Genomic DNA, 19,144 nt, shown 5'->3' with positions numbered 1-19,144 from the left:
CCTTTAGAATTTGGTACACATGTACTGTGAATAAATATTCGTTGTAAAAATAGATATAACATAAAAAAATTAAGCAACTAACATGCCTTCTTCAAAAAAAAGAATTAACAAAATTAACAAATAAACAAATGTGAAAACACGCCAACGTCAAACTGTGCTCTAACACTATGACATGAAAAACAGTCAATTTCTACATCTGGCCAGACTGCATGACTGAATGTTATATGACTTAATTTTGTTTTTTACTGATTTGCAGAAATCATTACTATGTATAACAATTTCCAACTCAAAATTATTTTTCTCTCTATGTTTTAGCTTAGATTTTGCTGGGTTGCTGATTTGTTCATGCATTGAAGGGGGCTATCTAATAAGGGATAAAGCAACAAGGCTTTTGCAATATATGTGGAAAAATAAGGTCTATGTATAGTAATCTAAACAATAACATAAACCTTATCCTAAATTGAAACTATAAATAAAGCAATTGGAAAATTCATTCATCTTGTTTATTTTATAAAAAAATATTGCTAAATCTTGAAAATGTCCCTTACTAAGCAAAATGTTTTCATTGTTGTTTTCTTTCAAATAAATAGCTGTGAAACTTCAAATTCTAAAGAGCCTTGAACTTTATTGACAAAAATCAAATATAAAGCAAAAATTTGAAAGTGAATTTTACATTAACAATGATTTAACCATATAACTGACCACGTTTTCACAAGAACAGCTTAAGGCTGTATATATATCTCGTTTATAAACAAATCACTATCACACATTATATATTTAAATCAAAAAGGGTAAAGGTTAAATGTGACAATGGAATGTGAGGTAAGCAATCTATATAATGTGTCACCTGCTACGACCTCCTTTCCTGTCAAACACAAGTATTATAATATAATGTTACACATATCACAATTATTGGCTAAAATAATCTTCTTAAGGCCACACTAAACTATTTTTTCGTTTGAACATAGTTTTCTAATATAAATTTTGTGCAAACAAAATGGTGAAATAAACAGCAGCAGATTCAAGAACGGTCAAAATTGACCCTGATATTTCATAAAAACTTCCGTTCAGTTTAACTCACATAAATTAATGATAAAGTTGTGAAATTACCTATTTAATACCAAAAAAACTTGATTTGGCAAACTTAATTTTGATTATGTCTCATGACATCACAATTATTCTCCAAGATGACAAAAGCATTAACTCTTGACTAATTTAAGTTTAATTCAGGACAGTTTTTGACCAAGGGAACATTTGTCACATTCATGCACAAACAAAGTTTTATTAAGTTAAATACACAAGGCAATTTTTCAGGAAAAAATCATACCATAAAAGACAATAGTAAGTTATACTGAAATGTTCACGAACTACAAGCACTTTTTCTTTTTTATGATTTTCTGTAAAAAGAGTTGCCGATCCCTTTTCGCCTATCTATTACATTTTCATTCTAGTCCAAGGGTGTGGTGAAACTTTTTCTCTTTCATCATAAATTCAATCTTATCCTTATATTATTGTTGTTGTTAAGAATGTCATTCACCTGGATGAGAACATTTAAGAAAACTAAAGTAATACGTCATGTGGCCATATTTCAAATCTTTCATTTTAAAGTTTCTGAAACTTGTCATTTGTTTTAATGATTTACAAGCTATATGAAAAGCCGTACAGTAACCTATAGTAGTTTATTTCTGTGTCATTTGGTCTCTTATGGAGAGTTGTCTCATTGTCAATCATACCACATCTTCTTTTTGATATATAATTCTCATTTTGACATCTGTTATTCAGTCCCAACTAAAAAAATATTACTGGGTGGAGTTAATAAGTAACAACATTTATGTCTTATAAATTATTTTTTAACTACCCCATGCAAAGCATTGCTGTTTCAACTTTAAAGATAAAAAAATGTAAATAAAGTAAATAAAATGCCTTCCTCATTCTTTTTATAATTCATCCGTAAGCTAATGCACTACTCACACGGTATAGCTATTTAGATCATTTACACTAAAAATTTACATTTAAAAAGATATATCATATATACTGATCTCAAAATATCCTATTGCAATTCAAAATGTTTACTTTTACAACCTAGAAAAACATTTTATTGTCATTTGAGGTATTTGATCCTGCTTAGGTCTACAACAAACAATGCACGAAATTCACAGAACAGTTTTTTTTTTGCCGTCAATTATTTGGTTCATCATGACATTTTTCATTTCGGTATCATTCAATATCAAAGTATTAATTACCCGGTACTACTGTGTGAATTTTTAAGTATCCGGTTTCTTTAAATGTTTTTAGTAAAATTAACTTGTGGTTAAATCCCAATTACTTCTTTGACCCTGAACCAAGATGGTGTCAAAAACATAGCTTGGTTTAAATTCTCATGTGTGCTTAGACCTCCTTTCGAGACTAAATTTATATTCAATCAGAGTTAGAATACATTTAAAATCCTCTAAAAGATATCTTAGTGCATGCCTTTGTTGAAGTATAAATAGTCATTTTACAAAAGTATATATAATATAAAAGTATGATGACCAATCTAGTTTTACTTTCATCAAAAATCTAAATTTTATAAATTTAAGTGGTACTGCCAAAGATGTATCTTTCCAATCTTTTTTTGTCAATGTGGTTTCTATACAACCTTTCATACAATAAAATGAAACCTGACTTGCTTGTAATACTTGTAATATCTGACAAGTTACCTCTTAAAATTTATTTGTAAACACAATTTAAATATTTCATAGGACCTTATTGTACCAAAAGATCAAAAAATAACTTAAAAGTGTCAAATCTATGCAAAAATAAACATGGACTAATTGAAATATGTTTACAAACATTAACCAAATTATCAATAGGTTGCATAATATGTCAAAAGCACTGCTTTAAAAGTTGCTAATTCTAATTTTTACCCAGCAGTCTTTCTTTGGCACCACAATAGCAAAGCATCTTTAGCAGACCTTTTTTCCGTGGACTCCTCATCCTAAAATATACATAATGTAGTTTTTTAAAGAATAAGACATTTCAATATTGCTTCCACCTCAGCTGAAAAAGATTTCACCTGCACTTAGACAATGAAATGGCAATAAAAGTTAATAAAGCTGCATAAACAAATTCTCTTTTCATTATTACCAGGTAATCTACATCTCATCCATTCCAGTTAGATATTTTCACAGACTTTTAACACTGACAATACAGTTTCTATTCAATTTCACATTATAATTTTTTTTTAAGAAAGATCCAAGTTGGAAGCTTTCATTTATAATTCGTGAGGATGCCTCTCAATTAGCTCTGTGTGTATGAAACAGTCTCTATGAAATGACTTATTCATGTAAAAGAACAAATCCCCTCACATTTTACTTTCTTAAAGGTTACTGACATATTATCTTACATTCATGACAAAGTTATCTCATATAAGAGCAGACAATATTTTCACCAAGGATTTAAGCATTCTTAAGGCTTTACTTAGATTTTGATCATACAAATATATGACCCACTGATGATCGACATACAGAATATCTTCATCCTATAATATTACTTATTTGCCAAATTGATCTCCTTATAGGGTATGAATTACTTATCAAATACAATTGATATTTTTGACAACACGAAACATTATCTTAGTAATCAGTTACTTTAACTTTTACTTGAACCAGATACAGTACAGATGGACTAACAGAAAGTTAGATGCAAAACATAATGTGTAGACCCAGGCATACATATTTTCTAAACAAGATTAAAGTTAGTGTATCCCATTTAAAACTACAGATACAGGCTCCTAGCTGGAAATTTGTCTTAAATTGGTCCTCAGTGAAGATTTACAGCCTAACATGGTCTTATTTTGAACCTTTTCCAACTTGATTTATTCACCGGGCTTCTTGAACATTTCATCAATCCAAATTCTTAAATAGGGAACTTTCAACTGCCTGTCTTTTATATCATGCATTAAACAATTAATGGGAAGAGGTATGAACAAATTAGTAAGAAATAGACTATCTTGATAAGGACAGACAACAAAACCTATAGTGCAACAATTGCATTTTCAAACCAAAAGTAACTTAGTTTCAAATGGACTAATTACAATCAGTTCGTTCAAATTCATTTCTTTCTAACACATTCTAGAGAACTTTATTACAATCTTCAATGTTCAACATCAGATTAAACGAGGCTATCTTTTTTTTTCAAATTCATATACCATATATTTTGTACTTTAAAATTTTTTCTTTTAGGCTAAGAGAACTGGATTAAGTGGATTTGTCTGATTATAATTCATTAAATCATCTCTTTTGTAAATACAGGGTAAGTTTTATATACATTTGTACTCTGAATCCTGAATATAGTGTAAATACTCACTGTAACAACCCCATCAGCATTTACAATTGGCTATGAATTATAAATTCATGAAGTGTACAAAGCAGCCATTGTTTATTTTGTAAAACTTTATTGTTATGCAAGTATGTATATTTATCTGTTCAAAACATCAATAGACAAGCTGTTCATAAGAATAATATATTTCATGCAATATTTTTGTTCATATGATTTTATTGCACTTGTTTTAAGCCACACCCAGAAATTCGACCTTTGATCTTTCAGCAGACGTCTTTTGTCAAGAATGTTTGGCAGTGATCATTCCTCATGGTGACCTTTTATTGATTATAAACATACTAACATAATTATGTATTTGAACTAGTTAAAAAATAAAGTAAATTAAATTGTTCAACTGGATGATTATCGTAAATATAGATTCTTACATTGATACCAGTGGATTATCGGATTTATCCAATCGAGATAGTTAAATTATCAATTTTAAAGTTCGAGCCGCCTCGGCGAGTACTTTAAAATTTATAATTTAACTATCGAGATTGGATAAATCCGATAATCCACGAGTAACTATGTAAGAATCTGTTTCTCTAATGATTAAAAAGACATTTTCTTTTTTTGTTTACCGAAAATCCCCTTCGAGTGCCTTTCACATTGCACGAAGTTGTCAATTTCATTAACACCTGTTATCATATTTTGGTTCATCCAGTCAGCCAAAAAGGTCATGACCCTTAAAATCATCCAATGATCTTCTGAGATCACCAGCAACCACACGTTGATTAAATTTTTTTATACAATGGGTTCGAAAAGGGATAAATTTCCATAGAATTAGAGAAATCAGGATATTCAAAGTTTGTTCTTTATCACATAAAACACAGTGCTTTTAAAATTATGCTTTACATGTGTACTTTTGCAGTACAATATTAATTCAGTAATATGCAAAATATTGCTGATATGATTATTTCCTGGTAAAGAAATTTTTATAAAGTAGATAAGGTTTGGTATCCACCCAAATTTCTGAAATAATGATGTCATCGATATGATTTTTTTTGCTGACAACCCACGTCTCAAATTAAAAAAAAGGCTTGGTCTGATCAGCAATTTTGGGTTGCAAAGGCCTCTTAGCAATATTAATTCCAGTATAGTTAGACAACCCTTCTATGTAAAATACAGGCATTCCCGTTTGAATGGTTTTACACATAGTAATTTTTGGGGGCCATTTATAGCTTGCTATTTGGTGTGGGCCAAAGCTCTGTGTTTGAGACTGTACCTTGACCTATAATGGTTTACTTTTATAAATTGTGACTTGGATGGAGAGTTGTTTCATTGGCACTCATACCACATCTTCCTATATCTATTTTGGCGTATTAAATCATAACTCAAAATAGCTACATGCCCTTGACAAAAACATTCCAGTGAGACCTTCAACATGGAGCAAAACTTCATGCTACACTGCAAGTTCAAGGCAGTCATTACTGAACGTGTCTTAGCAGTACTTACCACTTCAATAGTAATTTCCTGGATTTGAAACCTGAGAATAATAGTCCATATCAAACCAAGGATCAGACGTGGATTTCCATCGACAATATCTTCTGCTCCAATATTTTCAAAATACACCTGAAGATAGAAATAATATTGCAAATTATTACAGTATTCCTTTCAATTACAAACTGCAATTAATTATTTATTCAACTGAACAATTTTTATATTTGAATTGGCTGAAAGAAAAAAAAATTGTTCACCTGATAGTTTTTATCAGTAAAATAAATTCTTGAATATTTTGAGCTATGCAATTAAAGTGAAAAAGTTCTATTGTTGACAAGTAGAAAGGTTCCCTAGATCATGTGAAGCTTGACATGCTTAGAAAAAACAAACCTATTCTTTAGCATGTTTGCTTAGGAAATGAAAAGAAAGTTTAGAAAAAACTTGGGGTGATGATGACATTTAATATATGACCTTGGTAAGTCATATACTTGGGTTTTTATATGATTGCTTAAAAACATGTTTAAAAAAATAAAATTGTTCATCTGGCAAAAAAACCAGACAGTCCCTTCATTAATTACAATGACCTTACAAAATAAAGTAGACCGTACAAATCAACTACCTGTATTTCATAGACCATACCAAAATTAACGTTTCAATGTATAACGTATTCTAATAGAATTAACTAGGCAAGCTAACTTAGGGTCTTGCTGGCCCATCATAATTCATATGAGCTAAAGACCTTCCAGAGAATACTGCGTTTTTCTAACCCCTGATCTTAAATATTTCTATAAATATAAAACATATCAAAGACATATCAGCTCAGTTATGACAGATATTAAATATCGATCTAACAAATCTGTTATCTTTTATACTAACATTCAATACGAATGTGTAAAGATATTTTGATATGTAATATATGTAAATGAAGTATATTTATCTATACATTATTTATGTCAAAGATGGCCTTGAAAAAAAATAACACACCTAAACCTAGATTGATCGTATACAAGCTACTACTTGATTTTAAAGCTTTACAGTTTTGCATCGTCACTTTTAAAAACAATTCAATATTTACTTGTACCATACAAAACCGCAAGTAAAAAAAGACATGCATTACTTTAATATAAATGGTTGTGTTTAACCACTATGACTAACACTAGGGTTTTTACTATATAAGGTAAAACGAAATAAATCTATTTAATATCATACAGAATTCATCATATATAATTGTGCTGCATAAATATAGAAATAATATACTACTTTAAAATGTTTAAAATTATGTCGACAATAAGCTTATCTACTTTTAGGTCAACTAAGATATTTTTTTAATGTAAACTGCTTCTGTGGTCTCATGATATTACAGTCTACCCATGGATGTGTGAGGTCCTATTTTTTGCTAACAGTCAGATTGCCTAACTCATTGCTTAATCCTTTAGCATATGCCACTAACTATATACCTCCAAAGTCAGACTAAAGCTTCTAAAATTTGTTTTTACTGCATTTCAACTTTTTTCTTTATTTTTCTTTTTTTTCTTTTTTGTCTTTCAATTATGGGCAAAAGTAAAGTCAGACTTATTTTTACAAAAAGGGCAATACAAGCACACATAAAAGTATTATGTTAAAAAATATTACTTGTCGAGTGAATTTTAGTGAAACTGGGTAATTTTGGGTGATTATAATATAGAGTGATTTCACTCTCATTTTTCACTATTGTCATATACTATTGAATATACAGTGTTGGAGGTATATCAGAGTGAAACACTCACAAACACCAGGATTCACCAACAAGACTTAATCACCATGTGCATTTTGTGAGAACTGTAGACGGGTTGACGACCTATTGTCATATTAATGTGTTCACATGGAGTGATATGCATACCTGCAAACTGTCTTTACCTTTTACTAAAACATGTTAGAATTCAACATAGCAGGGTTTATTTTGGTGTCTTATTAAGTTGTTTTGATCCTGAAAATGTTTGTAAGATTGTTGCTGGAGGTTAGACATATATCTATCCATCAATCTTTCGAAAACATTTTTTTGCACTCTTTGCTTTGACTCCCACGAATACTGTTCGATATTTGTGTTTATATTTTTGATTATTGAATCAACAATCAACATCAAGGACTGATTTTGGTTTAAGTCTTAATTTCAGCAAGCATAAAAGTGTTTTCAAATGCTATCTATATATATTAACCCACCATTTTCTTTGGAAATGCATGTACCAAGTCAGGAATATGGCATTGTTTTTCACTTGTTTCGTTTATCAAAAGCATCTGATTTTTCAATTAATATGGACTTCCCATTTTTGAATTTCCCTTGGATTTTGGATATTTTGTAATAATTATTTCCCATTAAAAATAAGGTGAAGGTAAGGGAAATATAGAATAAAATTTTGGCAACTAATAAAATGAATTTTACTTGTTTTTATAGAACTTTAATAGTTTTTATTTTTAATGTTTCATTTGATTTTAATATCATTTAGCAATATCAAGGCCCATATAAGAAATACATGTATAAATATTTCCTTTTTCCTATTTTAATAAATACTCTCTTGGTTCAAATATCAAATAATTGTATCAGATTCAATAAACATATTCAACCATGTTTTCCGAAACAACACCAAATTAAGAAAACTTTGTACATTTTAAATGTCAACTTGTTAAACAACTAAGCGTGTACTTTCTTATATACGATAACTAAAAATAAATTAGTCATTCAATGCAGAGAGATAATCTTCAGATACTATCGTATTGTAAACCTTTAAAACTTTGCATTGGTAAAAAGCTACCTGTTACGATTATAGTGTAGTATTCACAGTACGATAAAGAATGTTGAGATTTAAGCTGACAACATAGTTATATAGGGGTGTATCGTACCCAGTAGAGAAATACTTCAAAAGATATCAAAGTGCTCTTCTTGGCACCTGGCCTCTTTCCGTAACACGGAGACTTAACATCTGAATTAACATTTGAGCTTCACAAGTTTCCTATCAGTGATGTGGAGTTAACAAAATAGTAAATGCATATTACTGCACCTGTTTTGTACATTTTTCAACCTCCTACAAATTTTATACTTAATATGGTGCTTTTAAATTGAAAGTGCTTCAATTTTTGTCACTATACATTAGAACACAATAAATCAAAAGGAAAATTACATAATCAAAGCTCTGTGAGCACTCTGTGTAAGTCCTATGAGGTAATTAATCAAATCACATTTTAAATTCACATTCTATGTAATGAGACCTGGACTACATTTCCTTAATAATCATTATCAAATAGCATGTATTCATTCTTTGCATCTTAATGCAGAGTTCTATTCAAAGTACTAGTACCTAAAACCAAATTTATGTTATTTTTTTGTTAAATTGCCAACAACAAAATGAATAAGGGACATTTTTGTAAAGAACCAGACGAAATATTTGATACTAGATATAGAAAAAACAATTTCTGATAATAGAAAATAACTTAGATGGCCTTTTAACCAGAAACCTATCTATAAACTAGTTAACAAATTCCATTTTAACCAAACATAAGTTCTCTTGTTAGGCCAGGATTTTTTAATTTGTTGGTTTACGGATCCGCCAACCTGATTTTTCCGATTTCTAGAATAAAAATAAAATCGAATTTTCAGGCTTTTTTTTATTCTCGCCGACCCTTACAAATGCATTATCCATGAAAAATAATTAAAATATCCTTTTTAAAGAAATGAAATGCATTAATCCCTTACAAAAGTGATGACACTTTCTGTTGTGAAAAAATGAAACTTCCAGTTTACGTTTCTAAAAATAGACAAATCAATTATTAATGACCTTGAAATGTCGTTTACGCAAATAATTTTGCGGAACGAAACTGGTGTTTAAAACCAATTACACAATAACTTCGTTTCCCTTATTTGTCATCAGTCCGTAAGATGCATGTTCTCATAGAAATAGACTTGTCCAAATGTGGACAGGTGGAAGTTCAAGACATCAAGTTAAAGTACTGAATTTTAACAAATCATTTGATATTTTCTTGTTTCATAGATAATAAAAAAATATCGTCCATTTGGATAAAAACGGGAATGCATGACAACAGATTATTTAAACTGATATTCTCGTTTTCCAGTCGACTAGGCTATTACGTTTTTGACACGCGTGTTGAAACTTATTTGTGTACGACGTTTTTCTTTTTTTTTCTTTATCAGATTTCGTGCTTATTATTTTTCACCAAGTTTTGATTAAAAGCTAAATCAAATAACTGCCGTGAATCTGTTTTTCTTGTCTGTGAAATGACGATTTTATTTCGTCTTTCTCCATTTACCACCTTTTTTCACGGGAAATTATTAGACAATGTGATGCGATGTCTCTTACAGCTGAGCAATAATATGGCAATAATATTTCATCAAACTAAAATTTAAAAACGATGACAAAATAGTATGACAAACATATTATTAGAAAGGTGAAATATATTTTTATTTTGCATATCAGTTTTCTGTCTTGAAAAATCTTTTTTTTTCTTTTTTTTTCCGACCGACCGACCCGACTTTTTCATGGAGAAAATCCGTAAACCAACAAATTAAAAAACCGTGGCCTTAGCATGAGAGTGAAATTTTTAACAGATAAAATTTTAAAGTAATTGAAATAATTTCATATATTGCAGCTAGTTTCCTTATACATGTTCATGACAATGACAAAAAGAACATTTTTATAAACCCTCTGTCCCTCATAGTTTGTGACCAATAGTCACAGAAGCAATTTTCAAACTTCTATATATGGAAAATATATATAACTGGTATAAATAGACGGAGTGAGAAGGCACTGAACAGTGAGACAGCAACCACAAAATACAAGTTAATCAAGATAACCACAGAGTTTTAAATAGTGGATAGTTGCCCACAAGAAGACAAGCTCTAAATTGCCCTGAATTCTTGACTTGATATCTGATACAAACACCAAATTCTTCAGATAAAAAACAAAAGGTAATAAACAACAACAAATGATTCCTACTTTCTTGATTGAAGCTTGCTTAATTTCCTATTATTTAAGTACTATGAAACAAAAATATGTGGACAACTATTTCTTTATGTTAAGGGAAATAACTCTTAAAATCGTCAGTACGTTTGTGTCAACAATTTTCACAAAAATATGTTCTAAGCTTCTAAGTTACATAGATTATTTCTGATTTGTTTTAGGTAAATGCTATGGGAATACATTGATGAAACTTAAGTTTTACAAACGCATAACAGATTTTTTAAGAGTTATCTCCCTGAACCAAGGTCTACTCCCTTATGTATATCATTAAACAGTAGACACCTACCTTAGTTATAAGAAATTTAAGACATCTGCTGACATTTTCAACTTTCTGTACCCTCATCATCCCCTTGTTGGGTTTTCCTATTGTTTCACCAGAAATAATTTCTAATAATTTCATTAGTATTTTTCCATCTGCCAAGTCTGTGAACAAGTCTTTTATTTCTAATCTGGCCTGAAAGAAACAAGAAAAGATACTTTTAGTAAGCAAGTAAGACCCATTGGAGACCTTCAGCTGTTATCTGCTCTTTGGTCAGGTTGTTCTCTCTTTGACACATTCCCCATTTCCATTCTTAGTTTTATTTTCCTACTTTATATTTATTTTTATAGATGGAGTTCTTTTCAATACAAATTTCAATTCCTTAAGTTTGAATATGACCACCATCACATAGTATATCCTATAGAAGACGTGAACAGAGCTTTTAAATTCAAAGACTAACACCAAAATAGTCAAATACAATGAAAGTCTTTTGCTTTTCTATGCCACCCCCAACATTATTGAGATCAATTAAGAAATACATTTGTTGGAGGTGCACAATTGCACTAGTTAAGAAGATTTTGAGAAAGTTTCATCTAAATCAAGACAATGGTTTGGCATACTTATTAGGTGGAGCTTCAGATTTTTGCTATGGGAAACCTTTTTAGGTTGCCACTTTAGGGAAAAGCTGTACCAAACGTTTATTTAAGGATTTTACTGTCATAAATAAGGTTGTTGTATTATTGCTTAGTAGATGCTGAGATTGTAAATTGCGTTTTAAAGATCTATGTCTGATAGTACTCATTTAGTATCATACTGTTGTACTATCATTCAGAGACTGAGAGGGTGCCATGTCATTGCTAAAATTTGTTTTACATTAGTTTAAAACCTTAATTCATAATTCTTAAATCAAAATCTTATATTTTAGTGTTTTAAAAATACATCCTACCATCAAAATCTACTTTACAAATGACGCTGTAATACAATGGACCAATCTCCTATGAATTTCAAGATTGCATCACGGGTGCATAGCAGCTGACATTTTGTGTAAGAATTCAAAAAGTATCTGCAGGTATTTTGATGAAAGTATAAAATACTTTCAGTGTAGAGACCATTGATCAGTAAATATTTTATGAGGATCAGGCAATCCTACAGTTCATTTACAAGTGAAAAAACACATTATAAAAGATTACGTGTTTTTGTTGTTGAAAGGGTCTGAAACATATAGATCATTGCCCTATAAAGAGAACATGATGGACAAGACGAATTTGGACATCTGTCAAATTCATCATATAAAAATTTAAGTTATGTTAGGTCATTAAAATTGGCAAATCATCAGTTTCAAAGTGAGTAAAAACAAATATCTCCAGGCATTTACAAATTATCGTCATTTTTATTGGCTTGTTATAAAAGTAGATGGATTGTTCTTTAAAAAAAACCTAGCAGTCTAATGGTATGACTGTGAATGTTTAGTATGTCTCGTATATTACACAAATAAGACGAATCACTGTAACCGCATGCATTGGTGAAAACCTGTTTTCTTACAATGAATTTTAAAGTGCCTAATGACTTTACCTGATATTAAAATATAAAAGGTGATACATTTCACCTGTGTTGAAATGCACACCTCTCGAATGCGATGGGAAAAATTAAACATTTAATGCATTGAATAGGTGCATTGAAAGCATATGTATGTGTATTTGGTTTACAAGATATCGGTAACGTTTTTATTTTATTAACCTATTGAACATGTTGAACGTATTGTAAAAGCCCCGAAGACCTTTAAAAGAACAAAAATCGGTAAAAAATCAGGTGTTGACAAACAATAAATCTGACCTACTTTAAATAGCTCAAAACCACTCACTTGTGGATAACAGACAATCTTGTGTGCCAAGATAATTATTTTTTCTGTATGGGTAGATATGTTTTGTATGCCATTATATCGTTAAATCAAGCAGTGACCATTGAACAATATTACACAGGATTAAGGGCAGACAATCAAATAATTGTGATCTTACAATTATTTCATAATAAAGTTTATATATGATAAGTCAAGTTTCGTGAAAAGAACATTTTAGTAGGTATCATTAATGAAATTGCCCGTGGCTCCAGAATTTCTACTAGATTATCATCTTCTGTAACGTTAATCTTTAACAAAATAATGTTTAAATATTTAATTCCTTTTTAAATTTCGTATTAAAAGATACTACATGTTTTTAGATTGCATGCAAACATAATGAAATAGTATGGCATTCATCAAATAAAATTTCACCAGACTTTGTATACTTAAAGAAAGTTGAAGAACACCATAAAATTTTAAAATCGTAGACACTCGGACACATGCTGAAGGTACAAATTGTAAGATTTGTTTATGAGTATCATGAGAAAAGTGTCCAGGCTAGACAAACTAAACTTGAGTCAAACAGTCTGGTCACCAGACCTCTTATTATCAAACAATATAGTTTGAAAGAATTTTCATTTAAATTCTTAGCTAATCATTTTATTGGATATCTCTGATAAAAGTACTGAAATAAATCTAACAGCAAGACTATTTATGTTTCTAAGTAACGGCAAATCCACCTGACAATAGTCATAATCAAAAATGATATTCAACTGTCATTTTTACACAAAACGAAGTTCATAAAATGAAAACTATTTATTGTTTTGTGGTATGTGGTCTGAGCGGTCGAACCTAATGCCTATGTATCCAAACAGACAGGAAATCCCATTGGAAAACCAAATGTCCAGGTGATTGGGATGAAAGTCTAGTTAAACACAGGAAGGAAACGGACAAAAGCACAGCTGATAATATTATGTAGATTTTCTACCGTGTGATAAAGCTGTCTTGCTGGTGAAAGGAGAATAAATTTCTCATATTTCTTTATAATACATCAATAACTTGTAATAAAAAGACTCAAGAAACTGGCTTTCTCATCATTTTTTTCACAAAGATATTAAAATAGCATTCATCACACATTAATAGGATAAGAAGAGATTTAGGAGGTATGCATGACACAAAACAACGGTCCCATGAAATATTAGAAATAACCAAAACATTATGTTCCATATTAAAAAATTAAAATTGAAGGTCATAAGAAATCCTTGACCTTTTCTGCTCCCTGTTTTTTTCAGTATCAAATTTCTAGAATTTTCACAGCTTCAAGCTGGTTTTTTAGCTGAATCACTACATGTGTATAGTATTTAACCTCTACCATCTACCTGGACAACCCGGCTACCTAAGCCTCATAGAGTAATTATTTTATTATTGATTTCAATTAAGCAAAATGAAAACATTAGTTCTTATAAATACATCACAGTGCATAACATATCTAAAATTTACCTTCTCCAGAAAGGCATTTGCCCATTTTGTAAAAGTCTTCTTTTGGATGTAGACTCTCTCATCCTGAAGGGCCTTGATTCGGCCCTTCTCAAACTGATGAATATCCTTCACCGACATGCCTCCATCTGTAGAAAAAAACAAGAAAATCTGTTACATACCTTTAAAATACAAATAAACAGATGAGGCTACCATTAGCATTGATTTCGTTTATTCAATCTATACTCTAGTTTACAAATGTTTGCCCTAACACATAATTGGCTAAATCAGCCATATAATACTATTTGATTAAGGAAAGGTCAATGCTCCATATGTGGTAATTCATATGCTTTACAGAACCCTATAAAATCTGCTATACTCATAGCCCAAGCTCTGCTATTTCCCAGTTTTGCAAGTGGTTGCAAACTTGGTACACATTTTTTATTGCAATTCTGTTTAACAACCAGCATACACATTCTTTTAATAAGGAGTATTAAGTTTTTTCACATTTTGATGTAATCTTGCTTTATCATATGAATATCAAGACACTCAATAAATATGTTAAGCCAACATAAAGTACTAGTACAGTGCCGGACAGCTTTTTGCACATTTGGTTTATCATGGAAGGCTCCAAAATCAAGTATAGAATGCAAAATAGCAAAGCATTCAAAGCATCTACAAACAGGGAGTAGTTTGAATCTGGAATAATTGTGAATTCTGGCAAATTGAATAGAAATGTATAATGAAAACTAACTCAACTTAAGAGGGTTAGCTATGCATGGCTTATGGTCAAAGTTTCTTTCGTGATTTTTACTTTTATGATTTATCGATACTGACCAAATTACATGTACATATATCAAAATACATGAAATACTGAAATACATTGTACATGTACATGCAATTTGAAATGATATTCTGTTACTTGAATTCTGCTATTTCAAGTTGTATAGCCCTCTAAATTTTTTATGTCTGACAAATTGAGCCAGAAAACTAGAAAGTACATAGTGCAACACTCATGACAAAGGATCTATTCGAACGACTTATTCAAATAAATAGAGAATCATGTATCTATGGGATGCAGATGATGCCCCTGCTTGCATACATGTATAACATTATAAAGGGACACAACATTAGAGAAGAGACACCAACAGAGTTTGAACTTCATCTGTGTTTATTAATACTTAGCATTGTGTATAAGTTTCATATCATTTGGTTAAGGCAAATTAAAGTTAAAGAATGGAAAGTGGTTTTGAGATGTACGGACTGACAGAAAAGGGAGTCCCTTAATGCTCCCATAGGCTAGCAGGGTAAAATTTCATGATTATTTGTTGTTTGCTTGACGTCCAGTGGCAAATGTCTTTCCTTTACAACAACACAGGTTACAAAGCAGTCATATCAAGAATCACTTTGGTAACAATTTGAGATGTCTATTTGTTAATATCAAGAATTAGAATCACATCGGTAACAATTTGAGATAAAATTGAGAATGGAAATGGGGAATGTGCCAAAGAGACAACAGCCAAAGGCCACCAATGGGTCTTAAATGCAGCAAGAAACTTCCGCACCAGGAGGTGTCCTTCAGCTGGCCCCTAAACAAATATGTATACTAGATCAGTAATAATGAACATCATACTAAACTCCAAATTATACACAAGAAACTAAAATTAAAATGAGATGTCTATTCTTTTTCAACAAGAATGAGATAGACTATCCAATTAAGAGGACACCACATACAAGACATGCAAGACACATTATTTATACATGTATATGTGTTGCGTAATTTATTCGACAACATTTAAAAGATCACTCAGGTGAATAACAATAAAATATCCTTTGCAACCAGCGTACTTTTGTTGAGACATTAACATATACATTATCATATTTAACTGGTTCAAACTGCTACCGCTATTACACCCATTTTAGCACGATTAAATTAAGAGTAAAGTGCATAGAGATTATTTAACCGTAAGCAAGCCATGATGTGCATATACATGTACCTGCCAATTTATTACTTTTTATGTACTAAATATGAAAATCATCAAAAGAATGCTTTTAAACCTTTTTATTGCATATTTTCTTTTAAATTTGTTCTTTGAATTTCCTTATGCATGTAATAAATAATATTAATGGCTTGCGCTAGGTGAATTAACATAAAAATAACAAAAATTTAAATAATTTCAAAAAGTGTAAATAAAAAAAAATAGAAAAATAAAGTTTCCTACCTTCCATTTTTTGAGAAAAAACCTTATGAAAATATTTCACATTATACCTGTAAATTTACATAGATACAATATACCTATCTTTCTGGGTCATTAACTTTAACCAGGGTGAATCAAAAACAAGCAGTTAAATAGCTTCTTCAAAAAGTGTTATGTAAAACGCATATTCAAATGATTTCCCTTTTTTTAACTTAAAAAAATATTTATACTTGAAACCAAAAACCGATCAAGAAATTCGGTCAAGTCTGTAACTGAGAACAAAAAACTTATTCTAGTCTTACCTTGAAATGAATTCATCGAGCTACCATACTATATTGATACGATAGTCAATAACCATAAATTATGCATTTAATATATAGACTCCCTAACTTTATTGTGTGTGTAATGCATAAATTGGACAACAAAAGGTATTCCAAAGACTTGTATATCCTCTGATTAAATGGAAATTTACATTTGAATCGAGTATGAATTAGTCTAGCATTGGATTCATTTAATGTGATTAATCTTACATCATGAAAGTATAGAAAAGAAATTTAATCACGATAATTGCACTTTTATTCGTGTCATATAACAAGAATTGCCTACCGTACAACTTTTTTTAAATCTCTACATCGGAAACTTTAAACTTACAGTACAAATACGTTCAATATTTCGTATGGTTCAAGAAATGCCAACAACTTTTAAAAATCTCTAACATCAGAAACTTTACACTTTCAAATACGAATACGTTCAATATTCAGTATGGTCCAAGAATTTCCAACAACTTTTAAAATCTCCAACAGTAGAAACTTTAATCTTACAATACGAATACGGTCAATATTCCGTATGATCCAAGATTTGCCAACAACTTTTAAAAATCTCTAACATCAGAAACTTTAAACTTTCAAACACAAATATAATTTATATTCAGTATGGTCCAAGAATTTTTGGCAAGAAACCCAAACCATTCAATTCCTTTCCAAACTTTTCAAGGCCGTCTATAAACAACAATAGATTCAAATATAAACTAGAAATCTTGTCATGTTGTGTTTAAGCACTTCAATAAACAACCAGGTATTTCCTATAGGAAACTGTGTTCAAGATTAACATCCTCGGTTAAATTATTAATATCGAACACTACTTATCTAAATATTATGTCTTGAGCAAACATGGAGATTCCTTTTAATAGCAAACATTTGGGATAATTTTCTAATTTAGACTAATTTCTCCGTCAAATTTTCAAATTAATATTGTATTGACTTGGCGGTGATTTCCAGAAATTCCAAAGATAACAAGCACATTATTTGCAGGAGATTATAGCCATATTACTTATGATCCATAATGACAAGAAATGTAAAATGTAAACCCATATCAAACATACAGAGACTGTTCTTGTTTGCCTTTACAAGATATGACCAACATGAATTTGTGAAATAAACTGAACTTTAATCATTGACTCATATAAGGTTTGGAAATGCCCTTAATTGTCAAGCGTCAAATGTATGTTTTTGCTTCCGTTAGCTTCAAATGAGCAATAATTTTTCAAATCTCATTTCATAGCAAATGTTAGGGTCAAAAACCTGTTGTGACATTATGAAACATACATTATTTAACTTCAAAATATTTTATTTCAAATAGCTTAACAATTATGAAATAAGATAAGTGCCTTTATCTATTTACATGTACATGTAGATGCAATGTAATTATTTTTAAAATATTCAGAGACATATACATTTTATATGCTACATGTATCTAAAATGTTAAGACACAAAGTAAAGTAAATTTTGCTGCATAATTCATCAAAAGTCAATATGGATGGAAGCTTAAGAGGTGATAAGTCACCTAAAGGAAAGACAGTCAACTATTCAAAGTGTTGCAACAAAATCAGCTATTTCCTGCTCTAAACAGTTATATTGAGGACCTATTTTTAGTGACACACCCATGCATCCTGGCCAATTATTGTCATACCCCATTGACTGGCATGTGTACATTATCCTTCAAGTAACAATAAACAAAAGACAATTCATAAACAAACAATTCCTCCAAGATTTATAATACAGAATCAATTATTTTTAATAAGGGGGTTGTCAGGATTTAAACCACTTGAGATCAAGCTGACCATAAACCTAATTTGGTGAGATCAAAGGGACATGGTCAATCGATTGACAGTAATGATGACCAATAGGTAATCAATACCTCGATTGGCTGACCATCAACTTAGTCCCTTAGTCTCTAAACTGAATAATAAACTACTGTTTCTCAATAATCCTGTGTTATTATTACTTTTTTTTGTATGGCAATTTTCCTCAGGGGCAGATAAGTGACAACGTGCAAAGGAAATCCCAGAAAAAATGAAATCAACAAGTTATAAATAGCATGTGTTCTAGATTAACTGTCATTGGGAAAGCTTAAAGCTAAGTATATGACACCCAATGGTGCATAAGAATCGAAACAGTTGCAGAGCTATGTATCCAAAAGGGACCAAACAGAAATTAACCAATATAAAAAAGAAGATGTGGTATGATTGCCAATGAGACAACTATCCAAAAAAGACCAAAATGACACA

General features: G+C 30.4%; 1 protein-coding gene across 1 annotated transcript in view; it reads right to left on the bottom strand.

Annotated features, from left to right (window-relative positions):
* The window catches only part of LOC134710664 (spectrin beta chain, non-erythrocytic 2-like), an 86,254-nt gene that overhangs the window by 63,453 nt on the left and 3,657 nt on the right, over positions 1 to 19,144 (bottom strand). Inside the window, exons 2-5 of the mRNA XM_063571050.1 lie at positions 14,405 to 14,529; positions 11,095 to 11,262; positions 5,815 to 5,931; positions 2,907 to 2,977 (exon numbers count right to left, since the gene is read on the bottom strand). Of these exons, the coding sequence (XP_063427120.1) occupies positions 2,907 to 2,977; positions 5,815 to 5,931; positions 11,095 to 11,262; positions 14,405 to 14,529 (481 nt within the window). The remainder of the gene's footprint in view (positions 1 to 2,906; positions 2,978 to 5,814; positions 5,932 to 11,094; positions 11,263 to 14,404; positions 14,530 to 19,144) is intronic.

This window comes from Mytilus trossulus, chromosome 3 (assembly GCF_036588685.1).
Source record: "Mytilus trossulus isolate FHL-02 chromosome 3, PNRI_Mtr1.1.1.hap1, whole genome shotgun sequence".
NCBI lineage: Eukaryota > Metazoa > Mollusca > Bivalvia > Mytilida > Mytilidae > Mytilus > Mytilus trossulus.
This window is presented reverse-complemented; position numbering and strand designations above follow the sequence as displayed.